At 38.2% G+C, this 17,408-nt stretch overlaps 2 protein-coding genes across 2 annotated transcripts; both read left to right on the top strand.

The window, feature by feature from the left end:
* The first annotated feature begins 3,581 nt into the window (after positions 1–3,581).
* LOC102236718 (cationic amino acid transporter 2-like) lies at positions 3,582–11,478 on the top strand. The gene is made up of 12 exons (XM_005795401.2): positions 3,582–3,692; positions 4,019–4,396; positions 4,905–5,060; positions 5,135–5,300; positions 7,059–7,195; positions 7,592–7,814; positions 8,790–8,926; positions 9,021–9,123; positions 9,591–9,724; positions 9,808–9,974; positions 10,329–10,437; positions 10,524–11,478. The coding sequence occupies exons 2-12, from the start codon at positions 4,027–4,029 to the stop codon at positions 10,670–10,672; spliced, it is 1,851 nt and encodes a 616-aa protein (XP_005795458.1). The 5' UTR covers positions 3,582–3,692; positions 4,019–4,026; the 3' UTR covers positions 10,673–11,478.
* A 1,872-nt stretch (positions 11,479–13,350) lies between these two features.
* LOC102224384 (platelet-derived growth factor receptor-like protein) lies at positions 13,351–17,332 on the top strand. Its single transcript, XM_005795519.3, has 7 exons — positions 13,351–13,639; positions 13,832–13,968; positions 14,062–14,201; positions 14,303–14,454; positions 14,854–15,147; positions 15,563–15,702; positions 16,924–17,332. The coding sequence occupies exons 1-7, from the start codon at positions 13,555–13,557 to the stop codon at positions 17,128–17,130; spliced, it is 1,155 nt and encodes a 384-aa protein (XP_005795576.3). The 5' UTR covers positions 13,351–13,554; the 3' UTR covers positions 17,131–17,332.
* The last annotated feature ends 76 nt before the right edge of the window (positions 17,333–17,408 follow it).

Below are 17,408 nucleotides of genomic sequence, written 5' to 3'. Positions count from 1 at the left end.
TATTTCTTAATAGTGTACCTGCAAACTACTTAACACTGGTGGAAAAGAGAAGGATACTACCTTCTCCTCCTCATTTCTAAGTGGCTATGTCTGATGTCTGCCTGGGACAGAGTAGCGAAAATGAAAGCAGAGACCAGGCTGGTTTGACAAATCAGGTGCTTTCCTCTCAACTGGCACATTTTAGCTATTTTCAATCACACCTTTCAAAATGTGTCTCCTTCTCAAGTCAAAGAACAATGAAGTTGCTTTGAAAGTGCACAGAGGAAGACTCCATTTGGATCATTTATCAAAGGTGATTGCTTTGCACTTTGCTTGAGTGATGCATAAGTGAAGCTTCTGTTCCTCAGAGAGATTAATGATTTTGAGATTATAAGTGATGAGCTTACTGTCAGTTAACCATCAACGTCTGACAAATGTCATGTTGTCGTCAATGATTATTGCTTAGCAAACAGTGTTGAGAAATGAATCAGCAACAATTTGATAAATAAAGAATCAATTAAACATTTCTGTGGCAAGCTCGTATTCAGAACTGCTTCAGTGGATGTGTGTCTACACAACTGACTCAGAGATTTCCACAGTTGGCTGCATAAGGGTTGAAAAAGCATATTATTTTTTTCAACCCTGAAGCATATTGAAGCATAATAAACAGGAAAAGGTCATTAGCTAAATTTGAGCTCTGAGTAGTTTCAGTTTAAGTCTCTAGCTGGATGTCTACTTAGCACAAAACCAGACTTGATGTACTTAACAACTATTGTACTACCAAGCCTCTCCACATTCAATGAAAGGTGGTCTAGAGGAAGACTCTGTTCCCCTGTTTTATAAATACTTATAAATTACCTTATATTGTATTTATAAATAGCCAATAAATTTATATAAAAGAAGGTTTTGGAGGATGTAAGAGACGATGCTGTCCAGAAATAAATTATATAAATCAACATATTTGTTTATATTAGAATTGGAAACACCTTCAAGACCTATATCAGTTTCAGCCATTAGTAAAGAAATATTTCCCATAGAAAACAAACTTGAGCAAAATTTATAGGAAACAGAATCACTAATAAAAGTGGCACCAAAATCGATCCAGGTGGAGCTCCGCATTCTCACATAGCGCCAGCAGATGTCAGTGCAGTGACCTCAAGTCATTTGTCAATAATGGTAAAGATAAAGTCATTTATTAGTTATTTATTGAAATTAAACATGAGCTGAGCATGAAAGTGAAAACAAATAATGTATTCACAATATTTACTGGGTAGAATAAGATTGCCCCTTTTTGCTATTGACAGCTCAAATATAATTAAATATCCAGCATTAAACCCAATCAGGGAATTAAGGCAGAAATGTATGCAGCCAATGAACATGAATCATTATTCAATCTATTCCCCATAACTTGTAGACCTGAAATGTAAATGTGGTCAGAAGTCAATGAAATAAGAAACAAAAATGAAATGCAGTCCTGATTCATGTGTCTGATTTGTTTGGGTGTCTCTTCTTTTTGTCCCAGAGTCATATTTCCTTTCCCTTCAAGCAGTGCTAAAATGAAGAAAGCGCAGTGTTTGGGAAAGGCTGACTGAGACGGGAGCTCTGGTGATGAAAAGCATTTGTTGTATACTGACCTCTTCTGCTCTCAAACTGCACTGCACTTGAAACAGGGGAGCATGAGCACAATTCAGTCAGATGTGAAAAATGGAAGAGTAATTTAATGAAGCTCTGAAATCATATTTGTAGTTCAGTTTAAAGGCAAGCAGATTTCCTGAGTAACCCTAAAAGTTTTATTTCGGCTTCGTACCCGTTTTGCTTTGTTGCACATGTTTAAGCTTTAATTTTATATTATAATAAACACTGACATCAGTTATTTCATGCAAGCAGTTAATGGAGATTAAATCCCTGATGTTTGCCAAAGGTCCTCAGTCCAGTACAAATGAACACCTTCTTAAAGAAAACCCATAAAAATACCTCAGATGAATACATGAGCACTCAATCATTAGGGTTATTCTGAGAAGGATTTACAGTTTACAGTTCTCACTCGGCCTCCGTGCAATAATGAGCACATTATGACCCAAACTGGTCGGGAGTGAGAAAGGCTACTTTGTGAGTAACTCTATTGAGTAGGAGGGTCATGCAGGCCAGTCCTGGATATATGGCAGCAATGTTTCCCTCATCCGAGTCACAAGCTCGGATATTTGCGTTGTCTTTGTCGCGCCAGCACAGACCACTGGTTGCCCCTCGTAGGACCGGAGATAAAGGTAAAACACTTGCGTGTCTGCAAAGAAAGTCAGATTTAAAACCTCGGCATCAACATGAATGAGTGTGTCCTACTGACGAACTGTCTCTGATAAGAGTTCTGTCTGATTTGCTTCTAATGCATAAGAAAGAGCCATAAATGTTGCATTAGTGAACATTAGTTGAGGATCAACAGGATCGTGATTAGCCGCGTGATCATAAAGCTGCAGATCACGTGTGTGGACGCTGTTATTTAGTTAAGCATTACCCCTTGTCTCTCTGGAAATGGTATCTCAGCTGGAGAGATCCGGCCTGAGCGCAGATTCGGTCACAGGTACTTTGACCATCCGTGCCGGCCGCCTTCCTGCTCGCCTGCTTTCTGCCTGTTGAAGTGAATGCCAGGAGGGATTAGGTGATCTGAAATCCCATGATTGGAGGCGAGAAGGTAAATGCTACCTCTCAGTGAGCAGCTCCACGGCCCGCCGCATACAAGCTGCTTTGTCCTCCACTAAAAGAAAAAAAAGAAAAAAGGGAACTTTGAGGGGCTGAAAGCCTGGCCTGCTCAGTTTCTTTAAGTTACTGATGAAAGCCCGGATCTTGAGAGGCACTGAGCAAACATGTACAGGAGATACAATGCAGATTTGCAAACCTAATCAGAAACAGGCAAATGCTGGGAATCTGCCGACCCTTTGGAGGTTTCTTGTTCTTTTCCAGGGAGACAAAGTCTTACAGATATGTGGACCTTGAAGTATTGAATTATCTGGCAGGCATTATCATCAGACGTTTATCAAAGTTACGAATCTTAACAACAGCACAACTGTAAATGTCCACCAGGAAACAGGGAAAATTTGTCACCCTTTTCTGCTTCTCTTCCTATGAATAAAGTCGTTATTCTCTGTCAGTAATTTGATCTAATTTAAACTCTGATTCTGACATATTTCTGATCTGACATATTTATCAGATTCCTGCTTACTTTTCAAACACGGTAACACTCAAGTTATTTTTTACTCCTAGACTAACAAAAATCAAATGAAAAGATATGCATTCGACCTCTTCTGACCTCTGTTTGCGTTTGATTTCTTGTTTTTCTTTATTTGTTTTCAGAATTGATTGATTAGGACCTGAAACAGTGACCTGAACAGCTACTCTATCTCTGATGGGATAATTGCATGAGTGGGTTGAGACCACTTTGTAAGACCACTGCATTTTTTAACATTTTTTTATTTTATTTTTTTAGAAAAGCTACTCAACAAAGTAATAGTGCTTATAACCAATGACTGATTAAAGGGCAATCGATAAACAGGGCGTAGTTTTCTGTCCTGTGGACCGCAAAGGAAATTCCAGGCATCAGCACTATCATATCTTGGGGAGATAAAGGAGGTCACATATTAAAAGAAATATATAGTTTTAAGGGGATGACAGATCCTGTTGTGTCCTCTCAACACACCTGTGAGGCAGAGACCTACAAAGACGTGAGTTTTCAGTTTTCTACATCTCATTCTCTGACATTCTTTTGTGATGTTCTCAGAAAACCAGATTTTTACTTGCTTTCTTCTGTAGATTAATTCCACATTTTTCCAATGAAAACGGGACACGAAAGGGAAATCAGTGATGTTTCTTGATAGGGAGAGCTGACCTGGCAATCATTTACTGACACATCCTCTGATCTGCCCTTCCTGTCCTTTTCCTCTCTCCTCGATCTTTCACAAATTTGCTCTGCCCGTCTTCACAACATCAACCTGCTCTCCCGCCTGTGGGTTCTTATATAATCCCCTCACTATTCTGATCCGAACCCCAGGCAGAAGCATGCCGTGCGGTGTGGTCAAGTCCTTTCTGGTGAGTCTCTCTCGCAGGAAGCCCATCGAGCCCGATGGGGAAGAGTCCACTTTTAACCGATGCCTTACCACCCTGGACCTGATCGCCCTGGGCGTGGGGAGCACCCTGGGAGCCGGGGTCTATGTGCTCTCCGGAGAGGTGGCCAGAGACACCGCAGGACCCAGCATTATCATTTCCTTCTTCATCGCTGCCTTGGCGTCTATATTTGCCGGACTTTGCTACGCGGAGTTTGGATCCAGGGTTCCCAAAACAGGCTCGGCTTACCTTTACAGCTATGTGACTGTTGGTGAGCTGCTGGCTTTTATCACTGGCTGGAATCTGCTGCTCTCCTATGTCATAGGCAAGTATCACGTTCTTTACTGAAGTTTTTTTTTTTTTTTTTAAGTAAAAATAACTTTATAAAAGTTCATTTAGAAGATAAAATGTTCTTTCTATATTCATTTGTCCAAAATTAATGTTGGTTATTCTTTTTGCCTGTGCTGGTAGAATATATTTATTTTACTTGCTGACTCTTGACCTGTTAATTTCCATCAATACTAGCTTTTTAATTTCAAAAACAGATTATCATTATTTTGACGTATTCTCTAAGGACACTTAAATGAACCCATAAATGAAAAAAGGAAGGATCTCTGTGATGTTTTTCTTTGATCTTTTACTCCTGAAAAGCAAATTCTCATAAGCTTTTCTTGCGGGAAAAAACATATCTATTTATTTTTTCCCACTTGATTAAGCAGAAGTGCTTTAATGATCACCATGGGAAGGAAATGTTTCCTTCCAAATTTTCTGTTTATGACTGCACTAAAATGGTGACTCAGAATGATCATTTTATGGCCCTTTTTTCTGCTCAGGAACATCAAGCGTTGCTCTGGCGTGGAGTGGGACGTTCGATGACCTGATTGGGGGGGTCATATCCAAGTACTTCGAGGAAAATGCCTCCATGGGCCTTCCTGGATTGGCTCCTTACCCAGATGTCTTTGCAGCTGGTCTCATCTTGCTGCTCTCAGGTACAAACCGTTGCATCCTCGAGTAACACGAGAAAACTGCACGTCAATTTAAAATAAATCTGCTTTTCGTGAAGGCATATTGGCGTTTGGGGTGAAAGAGTCAACGATGATCAACAAGATCTTCACAGCGATCAACATCTTAGTGCTGCTGTTTGTTATCATCTCTGGGTTTATCAAAGGGAACCTCGCCAACTGGCAGATCAGCGAAAAGGCGCTGATAAACGCCACAGCACAATCCAAGTAAGAGCGAACCCAACTTGTGTGTTTTTTTACTGACTAATTCCCGGGTCAGTTGGGTCCATTCATCATTTACTTAACACATAAGTGTTGGGTCATGGTTTCTGGGTTAAGTTTCAACCCAAGTGACTCATGTCTGAAGCCACAAAAGAGGCAGTTTTAGAGGTTAAAAAGAATAATCTATAATCTGGATTACTAAACAAGTAATGTTGTGATTAAAATTGATAGTTTATTATTATTATTATTATTATTATTATTATTATTATTATTATTATTATTATTATTATTATTTTACACTTGTGCTCCTCAAATTAAAACAACACACAAGCTTGGAGTCAAAGTTACTTACTAAACCAATTTGTACCCCCAAGTTGCAACCATACCTAGCCATTTTGTCCTTGCTTATATAAATTTCATATATGTAAACAAGATGTTTAAAAACCATATACCTAAACCAAGGTGTTTACATTTTGATGAACTATAAGGACACGTGGTCAAATTTGTCAAATGATTGATGTCTTGAGGCCAGTTGTCCAATCAATTATCGTTTTATAGCTGTAACCCCTTATAGAACAAAAATAACTCCAACCGCAAACTGCCACCAGCATTTATTCATATGACAATATTTATAATAACTTTAAGTCGTCGGTTGCCAAAGAAGATACAAAATGTCCAGCTTGGCAGGTAAAAGGTTACCCATGGTTAGAACAAAGATTTTACCACTTCACACCTGGAAAGGTTGGGCAAAAGACATCAAAACTGCGAAAGAGCTAAAGGAATAGCAACCAATAATGTATAATAATAATAACCTTACTAAGTCCCTGTGTATATTGATTTTATGAGCAATCATTTGGACAAAGTGTGAATGTTAAATAGTATGTTTGAGTTAAGATGCTAAAAGGCTAATGTTCTCTTCAATAAACAAACATGATTTCATTAAAATTATTCTAAAGCATAAGTTGCCATATTAACATTTCTTATATCCTTCTGTGGAATCCGATAAGGTTAGTATGTAGTTTAAAGTGGCTGCCTGTAAAGAAAGATAAATCCACTTCTAGTATTTACTCTATACAACAAACTGGTTCAAAGTTTGACCCAATATTTGGTCCAAACCACAAAACTTCTTTCCAAATAGCCATCAGTTTTTGAATGTATATGTAGGACTGTGCAAAAGTTTCAAAACCAACATTTTTCTTAAATCTAATATTTTCATAAGCTCCTGGTGAATAGTTAGGCTTCCCTAAATGTTATTTCACCAGTTTAGTTTTGGACTATTGCAGCATATTCCACTCATTTTCTGTCCTGTAGTTTTAGCTGACCATGACAACATAAAGTTTGTGCTTAGAAAAATTTGAAAAAATATATCCAAATCTTATCTAAAATTGTCTTTTTGCTAAACTGCGTTTCCCTTTAAGTTTAGTCACAATTTCATTCTTAGATCATTTACAATTCTGAGTTAAAGAAGCAAAACGTAAAAAAAAAAAAAAAAGAAAAACAAACAAAACAAATGACTGTCTGAAATAATCAAATACTGGACTGAAAATGGGTTAAAAATATCCACGGCCAAAAAAATATATATATTAATAACAATAATAAAGACTGCAGAAACATTGAACTAAAACACTTTCAGCAATTCTACGTATGGCCTGCTTCTTGGATTCCAATTGTAAAGAAATAAGTGACAGAGTTGTAAGTACATCAGTATTACCTTCGTGCTTATCCGACTAAGTAAACATAAAATCATGCCCTGTCTTCATGCAGCAACCTGAGCGACACCCTCAATATAACGAGCAAATACGGAGTGGGGGGATTTTTTCCTTTTGGCTTCAGCGGCACATTGGCAGGAGCTGCAACATGTTTCTATGCTTTCGTTGGATTTGACTGCATCGCTACAACAGGTAAAAGGAGCGTTCTTCCTCTTATGACCAAATCATCTGAACATTTGATAGCTAAGATACGAGTAAAATACAGATAATTATATTTTTAACGCAATAAAGCAAAGTATGGCAGCTACCATTAGCACTGGTGATGCCTTTTGAATGATGTTGTAAAGTTTTACAAACAAGGCAATAAAGAATATCAGCAAAACTATTTTCTGAAACTGTAATAAGACACTTTAGTAGACCTGCATGATCATACAGTGAATTTACAACCTATTAAGCTATAAAGCACTTTAAATTGCACTGCAGTTACCTGGTTTACAAAAGATATCTCCCAGAAAGGATTTGCAGCAGTGGAGCTTCTGTATCTCTCAAAGATTGCATTATAAAGCACATCTCTTCTTCCTTTTTCAGGTGAGGAGGTGAAAAACCCTCAGAAATCTGTCCCTGTGGGCATTGTGGCTTCACTCCTGATATGCTTCCTGGCCTACTTTGCGGTGTCTGCTGCCCTCACCTTGATGATGCCCTACTACATGCTCAATGAGAAGAGCCCTCTGCCAGTGGCCTTCGAATACGTTGGCTGGGGACCCGCCAAATACGCCGTGGCTGTGGGATCGTTGTGTGCCCTGTCCACCAGGTCTGAATCCTCACAGAACAATACAGTTGCGGTCATGTCTTGTCAGTAATAAAGCTGGAGAGCAGCAGCGTCCATGGATTACGCAATAAAAAAAATAAATAAAAAAAATTCTGAATTTACTCTGCAAAGCTTTGGTGGAAATAATAAAAATATGTTATCCCCGATTGGCCAAGCCTTGCCCAGCAAAATTTCAACTGGAGTTTAAAAGTACCGCTTTGTTCTGGGCGTGTTTGCAGGCTTCAGTCCACAGCTAATGTTGCATTTGATGTGCCTCAGTAGCCCTGACTCTGCCCTGAAGACGACATCCAGCTGAGTTCAGCATGTTGAAAAAACCTGTGGAGTTTTCATATTTTTTTGTGATTAGTGACCAAGTTAACTACAGTATGCAAGAAGAGCTGATAACAATGTGTTTCTCACCCGTTTTATACAATCAAACACTAAAGGACAAATACAAAACGGTGAAGTACTGTGTCTGTCCCAAAGTTATAAAAAAATAATCATCAGTGTAAATAATTCCTGCAAGTTTCATGATGTTTCATGTGTAAACATTGTGGTACATGAACTTGGAGTTGGTGTCAGACTTAGGAGGACATTCTCAGAGTAATTTGATTTCCAAAGATGGGCTGAATGCATTATTTGTTGTGGTAATCCAGGCATAAATAATATGCATTCATGAGGCTGAAAAAAATCGAGACCCAAGTTTGTGTTAACAATCAATTCAAGTGTTATGTTTTCGGGACAACCATTGAAAGTCATGAAAGAAGATGCTAAAGAAATGGTGGAAACATAGTGAGCGCTGAAACAATGGCCACCGCTCATATCAGTTTGCTCAGGGGTCAAGAAAAAGAATGCTGACTGAGTAACTTTTATTTAAATCAAGTGAAGTCAATGGCAACAATCAGTCTTTCTGTTTGTGAGGCCCAAACAGCCATAATGGTGTTGTTGTTTGACCCTGATTGCACTTTTTTTCTGCAGCCTGCTGGGCTCCATGTTCCCTATGCCTCGGGTTCTCTTCGCCATGGCAAGAGACGGGCTGCTTTTCCAGCCTTTGACCAAAGTCACTGCCAAAGGCAGTCCGGCTATAGCCACCATATCGTCCGGAGTTGTGGCAGGTACAGAATTCAGGCTGTTTTAAAAAGTTTGCACTGGCGTTTATGACTTGAACTCAAAGTGATATTATGTATCTCTTTACATTTATATATTCAGCCATTATGGGTCTCCTGTTTGACCTGGAAGCCCTGGTGGAAATGATGTCCATTGGTACTCTGTTTGCCTACACACTTGTAGCAATATGCATCCTGATGCTGAGGTACGGTTGTGAAATTTCTTTTTCTGAATGTTTGACCTGCAGATCCCAAATTGAGCTGATTCTGCTTCTGCTTTAAAAACAATCATAAAAGGCTGCAAGTACCCTAGTCATAAATTATATATATATATATATATATATATATATATATATATATATATATATATATATATATATATATATATATATATATATATATATATATATTTGGAAAAAAGATGGTGTGGCACCATGTGTGTGAATTAGTTTTAACATCTTATACTAAAAAAATCTGTTTCTGTGTGCTTTCTTTAGAAAATGCAAATCATAACCCTAATTTTCTAAAAGTTAGTTGAGATTAAGTAAATAATCTTCTGATTCAGCTCACCAGAGATTTTCTCTCCATATCTCTGCTTCTTAAACTTATAAATCTCAGTTCCTAAAATCAAAATGAAAACACACAACACACGTGTCCTTTTTGTGTACATAAGGTACCAGGCTGCCCCATCTGAAGACACGGACCTGCAGGTCAAAGAACCAAAGCCCAAGTTTCACTTCCTGAAGCCTCCCTCATCTCCCAACTCTGTCACAGCACGAAGAGTCACAATCCTAACTATAAGTTCTGGTAAGAGATGCCAGAGTTTTTAGTGGAAACATTCCCTTTCTGGCTCATGGTTTGATCGTTGCTCTTTATTTGTCTCTGTGCAGTTGTATGTGTGGTTGCACTGTGCGTCACCTTGACTCAAGCCATAGACGCTCTGGTAAACGTAGAGGCATGGAGCGTGGTGCTTGTTTGCATCTTTTCCTTCCTCCTGCTTCTCATTTTAATCTTCATCTGGATTCAACCACAGAATCCCACAAAGGCAACTTTTATGGTAAGGGTAGCTAAAGTCCAGTTGGTGTGGGAGGTTGCAGCTTTCATCGCACTGCTTCAAAGTTAATGGTTAAGACATAGTGACTGGAAGGTTGTCTTTTATTTGCACAGCTCAGTCTGTTGGAACTACTTTATCAAAGAAGAGCGAACCAGAATTTCTCCAACTCAGTCAAAAAGACTCATTTCCAGTTCCAGCAAACGTTTTGATTTTCTGTTTTAAACAAAGGAAATTGGAAAATGTGTACTCTGTTATAATACCTGGAGAATCATATAAAGGCCCGTGCCTAAATTGAAGTTCACTTTGTAAAGAACATCATTTAAAAAAAACCTCTTCTAACTCAGATTTTCATCTTAGGTGCCATTTCTGCCAGCTCTACCTCTGCTGAGCACGCTCATCAATGTCTACCTGATGGTGCAGTTAGGCTCAGCCACATGGCTGCGATATGCTATCTGGATGTTAGTGGGTAAGATTTAGTCACTCTCCTGTAGCTTCAGTCATTTCATCCCTGCTGCTCTTCAACAACCATCCGCCTGATTCCCCTCTCTGCAGGGTTAGTTATCTATTTTGGCTACGGAGTCCGCAACAGCGTTCAGAGGAAGCGACTCAGGACCAACAGGACCGACAGAACCGACAGAACCGACGTCGAAACAGTCAGCAGCAAAACAGACACGGACATAATTAAAGAGGAGAAGTTTTGAGCAAAAATGGGGGTAAAGACAGACACACTGAGACGTTACGTAGAGTAACTACGTAATAACTGTGTAACTAAATTCTACATGCATCGATTAGTATCTACTTTTGTGGGTTTTATTGACCAAAAGTGCCAGTAAGCAGGTTTGCTGAACATTTGGAAAGAAATGTCCAAGTAGGGGAGCATTTTTTTTTTCCTTATCTGAAACTGAGTTACATCTTCCCAGTCAGATATTTGTACTGTGTAACACATCACCGCATAATCAGCATGTTTAGGTTCAGAGAAATTTACTGCATTTACTAAAAGGCCTTGGAGAGAAACAAATATTTTTAAGTAAATTAAATTATTTAACATATTTGTGTATTTATGTTGCCTCTCGCACTATTGTTATAAAATGAAAAACACTAATAAACAAAACAATTAATATTTTGTAGACATGTAACATTTTGATACATTAAATTGGAGAATATTGTATTTGCCCTTAAACTTGTTGCCATTTTGTAATAGTAATAAAGATTTTAAGCTTCTAGGCACAAGCAGATGTACTATATACAAAATGCCATTTTGTGTAACATCATATTTGATTCGTCCTTTTTATGTTGTTTAAACATAACTTTGCTAACTTTGCTTTTTTTTTTGCTAAAAATTGCATTGCATTTTTACATGTAAATATGAACATTTTGCATATTTTCTCAAATTCTGTAAATGTATTCCTTAATTTAAAAAGGAAAAAAAAAACAACATTTAATTGTAACCTGGAGTTACTTTTGTCGCAGGTTGACTGGAAGTGAAATAAAACAATAAATATCGCTACCATTCTTCCAGAAATGTCTCTTCAGCCACAGGAAACAGGGAACAAAAGAACCTTTCAGAACAGCTTTTCTTTTTGCTGCTCAAGATCCCAGCTTAGTTGTCACCTCAAGGAAACATATAAAATCCTCACTCAGCACACAGTATGCTTTGAATTTGTTGCGATTTCCAAGTGTCAAAGAGTTTTGCAACAAAGATAATCATATTACAAATTACCGTATATGCAATGATAAACTGGATTTTTTATGACCTTCCCGCTGGCAGAACCGTAAAAATAAAAAGAGAACAATGAAGTCATTTTAGCACCAGAGCCACACATACCAGTTTTCTTTTATTATTATTAGTTTAGTTTTTTGTTCTAAAGGAAGCAATTTTCACACCTACACTTTAGCTAAACATGCATAATATGCTGGAAATCCCAGTAAAGTTAGCTGAGAGTTTTAGTTTGGAGAAGTTGAGATTTTGTTACATCAGTTTTTATGTGAAAAACAAGCATTTCTTAACATAACATTATGACTAACAAATAACAGTGGATTTATCCATTCCTGTATAGATAAGCAATGAATATTTTTCAGTCTATATAAGAAATGGGTAGTGCCATTTTTTTTGTTTTTTGGTAATAATTTTGTGTTGCTGTGCAAATTAAAGTTCAGGAAAACAAAATGGGACTACAATACTACAGGAAAGGAGGAAATGTTTCCCCATCTATAAGAATGACAATAAGCATACTTTCTGTAACTTATAACTTATTTCTATAACTGTTTTCTTAGTTGTCGAAGGTTCCTGAGAAGCATGTGTGTAAATCAATGGATAACTTTTTGAAGAAAAATTAATTACTTAGTGACCATCAATATGGCTTAAGAAATCTACCAAGATCTTGACACATGATCAAATTTGTAGAAAATACAGTAATAGCTTCTGTTGAGAAACTTTTAAAGGCAACTGGAGATTTAAAAACATTTTAAAATGTTGCTATTATGGAGTAAGAGGCGTTTTAAATCACTGTCTGAGAGGCTGTTTGTGGGGAAAATGGCCATCAGACGACTCAAGTGTGGATTTGATCAGGTTGAATTTGCTAAAAAAAAAAAAAGACAAAAAAATTGTTTGATGTTAACACATTATTGACTATTGAAGTTCAAACTAACATTTTAATCTTTCAATTTAACTCTGAAGTTAAATTGTGTTGGACTCAGAAGCAATTTTTAAAAAAAAAATATATCGGTCAGATCATAAAACTCTGTTTGAAACCACATTTTATGTAATATTAATAATAAATACAGTATAAACAGAATAATAAATCCAATGATTAAATATCCAAAAAACATATTTTTGAATAACATACAATGTTATAGGAACTTTACAATTAATCTGTGTAAATCCCAAACCTCATTGTAACTCCCATATTACAAAAAAATTAATAAAGCACCAATAATCAGATGTTTAAAAATTGCAAATTATTTTTTGTACTGTGCATTCCCTGAAACAGGATGGCTGCCATTAAAGAAGTTGATTTGTTTTTAATAGATCTCAGAACCTAAATTCAGATGTACATCAGTTCAGGGAACTGTGAAAATGAGTCAGAGGTTTTGAAGCAGTTGGATTATTGTTTGAACTATCAAGAACCATGAGGTATTTATGAAAAATACACAAAAATAAACATTATTAGCATATTTTTTAAGTGTGGTTGCATGATTAATTTAAAAGCTAACTGTTGTTGTATTTAATTTTTCCTAAGTTTGTGAATGCAGACCACAGGGTTTATTGGTCGCCAAATGTTTTTAACTCTGCACCCACCGTCAATTTTCTGGGCAGCATCTGTGAGGGCCAGGCTTGTGCTGCCATTGATTGCTCTATTCCAGTCCTGCAGCTAAACAAACAGGCTCTGGGTCCTTATTGGTCCAGGGACTCCAGAGGAATTTGTGGTACTACTGATCTGCCCTCAGTTAAAGGAATGTGGGATTTTGCGCGTCCACTCTCGCCTCTTCTACAAGTCTTCTTCTTGTTTATGCAGAGCTTTCTCTTTCTTTCTGAACTACCTGAACTAAGAGTTTACACACCACTTTGGACGTCAGCAGATCAATGATGAGTTTGCTGAAGTTATCTGAGTCGAAGTGGAGGCTGGTGCTGAGCGCTCTCCTTGTTTGCGCTATAGTTTTTGAGTCGGGTAAGTGAATTCATTCCTTCACTTTGCACTTCTGTACATGCGCTTCTGGAAATGCCAAGGATGCAGCATTTCTGTTGGTCTACTTCAAAAGGTGGCAAATGATTTAACGACACGTTCATGGCATCAAGCAGTCTCCCCTGTGCTAACTGTTATTTTGCCTGCACTCTGGGTTTTGCACTGGTAAAAAAAAAGATGCCAAAGAAGAGAAAACGACTCGTGGAAGAACGTCCACACCAAAGAAAGCAACAAATAAAAGGCAAAGAGCTGAGATGGTTAAAGCAAAGACCAAACTTACAGCTGCAGCTCAGACCAAGACATCACTCACACAAGTAGGAAACAGCATCTTACAGAGGGAGGTGTGCATCTTTCTTATGCTGTCAAAATTGTCATATTTAAAAAAATTATGTACTTTCTGCATTAAGGTTCTTGGCAGAGGTGTTTTTAAGAAAGTGGGAGAGACCCTGAGCGTGCAGACAGGAGACACACTGAGCCTGAGGTGCAGGGGCAAACCTGTGCAGTGGAGCGTCCCCCTTTATGTGGAGGAGGATGAAGGACGGCTTGTGTAAGACACATGTTCATAAATCTGTATTGTGCATGACGAAGACAGGAAATGGGATGTGCACAAATCTGTTTGTTCTTTATGTGCTTCTTTTCAATCTGCAGGATTGTCCAACAAGAACGCTTTAGCCTCCTGACATTAGTCAACACAACAGTTGCAGACACAGGGGAGTATACCTGTTTCCCCATGTATTGTGAAGACAAAGACTGCAGGAGGGAGTACAACAAAGCTATCAAAGTCTTCATCTTCTTTCCAGGTACAGTAGAAAAACATTTTCTTTTGTAAATTTTTCACCCTGGTAAATATGTGTAGAATCCTAAAAATAAATTTATTGCAATACCATAATCCCACAAGGAACTGTTACTGAAACATTCAACCTTTACTTTGAATATATTTATTCAGCAGAAAATAGAACATATATGACAGGATGGTATACATGTAAGGTAAATTTGTCTTGCTCTTCATATGTGGAGGAAATTTATAAGAAGGAAAGAGCAACTTGGCATAGCCTGCCAAACAGTGAGAGTAAAATCGTAAAATATACAGCTGGAACTGTGACGACAAGGTAAAAAGAGGTTCAGGATATTGACCAATCAAGAGTCATCAGCCGAACCTAACTAGTCTTATAATCAACCTCTCTCGTCGTTCAAACCAGACCCACGGGAATTATTCATCCCATCATCTAGCCACTATGAAATGATCCAGCTGAGAAGCAACTGGCCGACAGTCCTCCCCTGCCAGGTGACGTCGCCTGAGGCGAAAGTCACTCTGCACCGTGAGTTCCCACCGGGGGAAGTGTCAGTGGACGGGACGGAGATCTCCTTCAACAGCAGGAAGGGCTTCACCATCCATCGGCCACGGCCGCATCACGCCGGAGTGTTGCACTGTGTGGCTGCTCTGGGAAACCTGAGGCAGAGCTCCACCAAGTATATCCTCATCTATGTCAACTGTGAGCACTGTTGATGAGTTTATGTCCACAGGTGTTTGATTGAATATTCGATTGCTGTATAAAACTGATCGGATACTCCAAACCGATTAAAACTCAGCTCATTTTCTGTCTGTTCAACAACTTTAAACAAAGCGAACCGGCATAGAGGTCAGGATTTTTACAACGGTACACCATTCAGGATCAGATTGTCTAATTTTATTCGTCTTAATCGACGTTTACCTCTTGTAGATCATAGCACATCCAAACACCATAGCCTGAAACTGTCAGAAAATACATTTAGTAGTAGGAACTAGTATTTTTTTTTCCATTAACATTAAGGAATCATTGACTTAAAAAAGCTCCTATATCTTACTGAAAAGCTTGCTTTGTCTTTTTTTGAGTGTACTAATGGTACATTTTCTATCCGTACCATTAGACCCCATGGCTCCTCCTGCTCCGGTGATCCAGGCATCATCAAGCTCAGTGGCTGTGGGGGGCAACCTGCGTGTGGCCTGCAGTGCAGTGGGAGAACGAGACGTTTTCATAGAGTTCAACTGGGAATACCCAGGACAGCAGGTCAGGAGAGCTGCTCTAAAGACTTTACACCAACTTACGCTATGCATGGTAGTGTGGCAGAAAAAAATTGGCCAGATATGAAAATGTTACTTTTTTACAAATGATGCCGCTTTTTGTGGTAACTGTATATTTTTTAGATTACTATGCAAATTAATCAAAGCCACAATTTACTGTGAATGGCTGCATGGGCTTAAAAGCTTACTTTAAAAACAATACAACTTTTATGGTACTATTGCAAGTCATTGCAAAAGTACTATAACTTGAATTCATTGGTAGAACATATTATAAGCAAAAGTGAAATGATGAAAGAGTCCATCAGATATCATGAATTTAATTATTGGTGTAAAGGGAGAGCAGATATCCTGACTGAAATCATTTTTTTCAAAGATTAGCATTGTTTACTTCCAAAAAAAAATTATGCTATCGCTCTAATTTTACATCCAAATAAAATCACAGATAAGTAAATTTGTAATAATAAGATTAAAACTGAAAGAACAAAACAGTTTGTGTATTCAGTAGCAGAGAAGTTTTTATAACATCCAAGGGCCATAATATCCTGAGGAGCATGCTACAGTTTTATGTTGCCACCAGTGCAGAGCTTGCATTGACAGCAGGCTGGTATGAGTGAATCTGCTTGCACAATGAGACCAAGACAATGTGAAAGAAAAGGAGGCGAAAAGAGCATTTCTGTCAAAACAGGTCCAGGGCAGATGGAAATAGAAGAATTGTTGAAAGATTTTATTATTGATTAACTGTCCGTCTGATATGCACTGTCCTGAATCCTTTGTCATGGCTATGGTGAAGCATATTGATGCATTTCCTGTGTAAAGTTATTTTCTATCTAAGAGAATCTGGGTATTTACTATTTTCTCCAAGAACACTGTCATAAGTATAAGGTCATGAAAAGTGTGATTGAAATATCTGAGATCAACACTTTAGGTAACAAAGTGTGATCAATATCAATCACCAGTGGGACAAGAATCTCCACAGCAAACAACATGGTAATTTATGACTGATCACATGGATCTAAGGTCTCTTTGTTCTGTATCTTTGCATTTTACTTACTAAGCTGAGATACAGAAAAGACTTTTAGGTACGAGCTTGATCACCCTAACAACTCATCTATCGGTGCATTTGACCCATTAAGCATATGTAACTAAGTTTGGATCTTTGTTCACAGTTTTTGCTGAATGGAGTTTTTTTTTTTTGCCCTGGATGCAGATCGGGAGGCCTCTTTACACAGAGGAGACGACGATCCCGGTCAGCGAAGAAGCATCTCGGCAGCAGTTTCAGTCCGTTCTCCAGGTGGATGAGGTGAGGGATGTGGACCAGGGGACGTACACCTGCACTGCCCAGAACCTTCAGGGAGCCAAATCGGTGTCCACCACTGTTAAAGTTGTCCCCAAAACTAGGAAACTGTCGGTGTGATCCCCAGCTGGACGGCATCACTGAGGGGACAGAGACTGTAGATCAGAGCAGTGTCTTACTCTGTCAGAGAATGAGAAGTGAATTAGTCAGAAACAGAGAAACATAAACCGCAATGTTCTCCTTTGGAGGCTGTGAGTGATGAAATCGTGATGCAACATAGATGCAAGATGAATATCAAATGCTCGAGGTCGGATAATAAAACTTTTTGCACCAAAAGAAATGTGTGTCCATTTCCTAACTTCTTTCTTATGTCTAAAAATGATCAAAAAGTTGAACAG

This window comes from Xiphophorus maculatus, chromosome 23, assembly GCF_002775205.1.
Source record: "Xiphophorus maculatus strain JP 163 A chromosome 23, X_maculatus-5.0-male, whole genome shotgun sequence".
Classification (NCBI taxonomy): domain Eukaryota; kingdom Metazoa; phylum Chordata; class Actinopteri; order Cyprinodontiformes; family Poeciliidae; genus Xiphophorus; species Xiphophorus maculatus.
Note: the sequence above shows the minus strand (reverse complement) of the source record. Positions and strands in the feature narration are given on the sequence as shown.

Bases quoted from the DNA above. Each gene is read 5' to 3' on its own strand.
- LOC102236718 (XM_005795401.2), top strand. From the start codon at position 4,027: ATGCCGTGCGGTGTGGTCAAGTCCTTTCTGGTGAGTCTCTCTCGCAGG. The intron at 5,301-7,058 runs GTAAGAGCGAAC...GTCTTCATGCAG, and splicing joins AACGCCACAGCACAATCCAA to CAACCTGAGCGACACCCTCA. The intron at 7,815-8,789 runs GTCTGAATCCTC...TTTTTTCTGCAG, and splicing joins TTGTGTGCCCTGTCCACCAG to CCTGCTGGGCTCCATGTTCC.
- LOC102224384 (XM_005795519.3), top strand. From the start codon at position 13,555: ATGATGAGTTTGCTGAAGTTATCTGAGTCGAAGTGGAGGCTGGTGCTG. The intron at 13,969-14,061 runs GTAGGAAACAGC...TTCTGCATTAAG, and splicing joins CCAAGACATCACTCACACAA to GTTCTTGGCAGAGGTGTTTT. The intron at 15,148-15,562 runs GTGAGCACTGTT...CCGTACCATTAG, and splicing joins TATCCTCATCTATGTCAACT to ACCCCATGGCTCCTCCTGCT.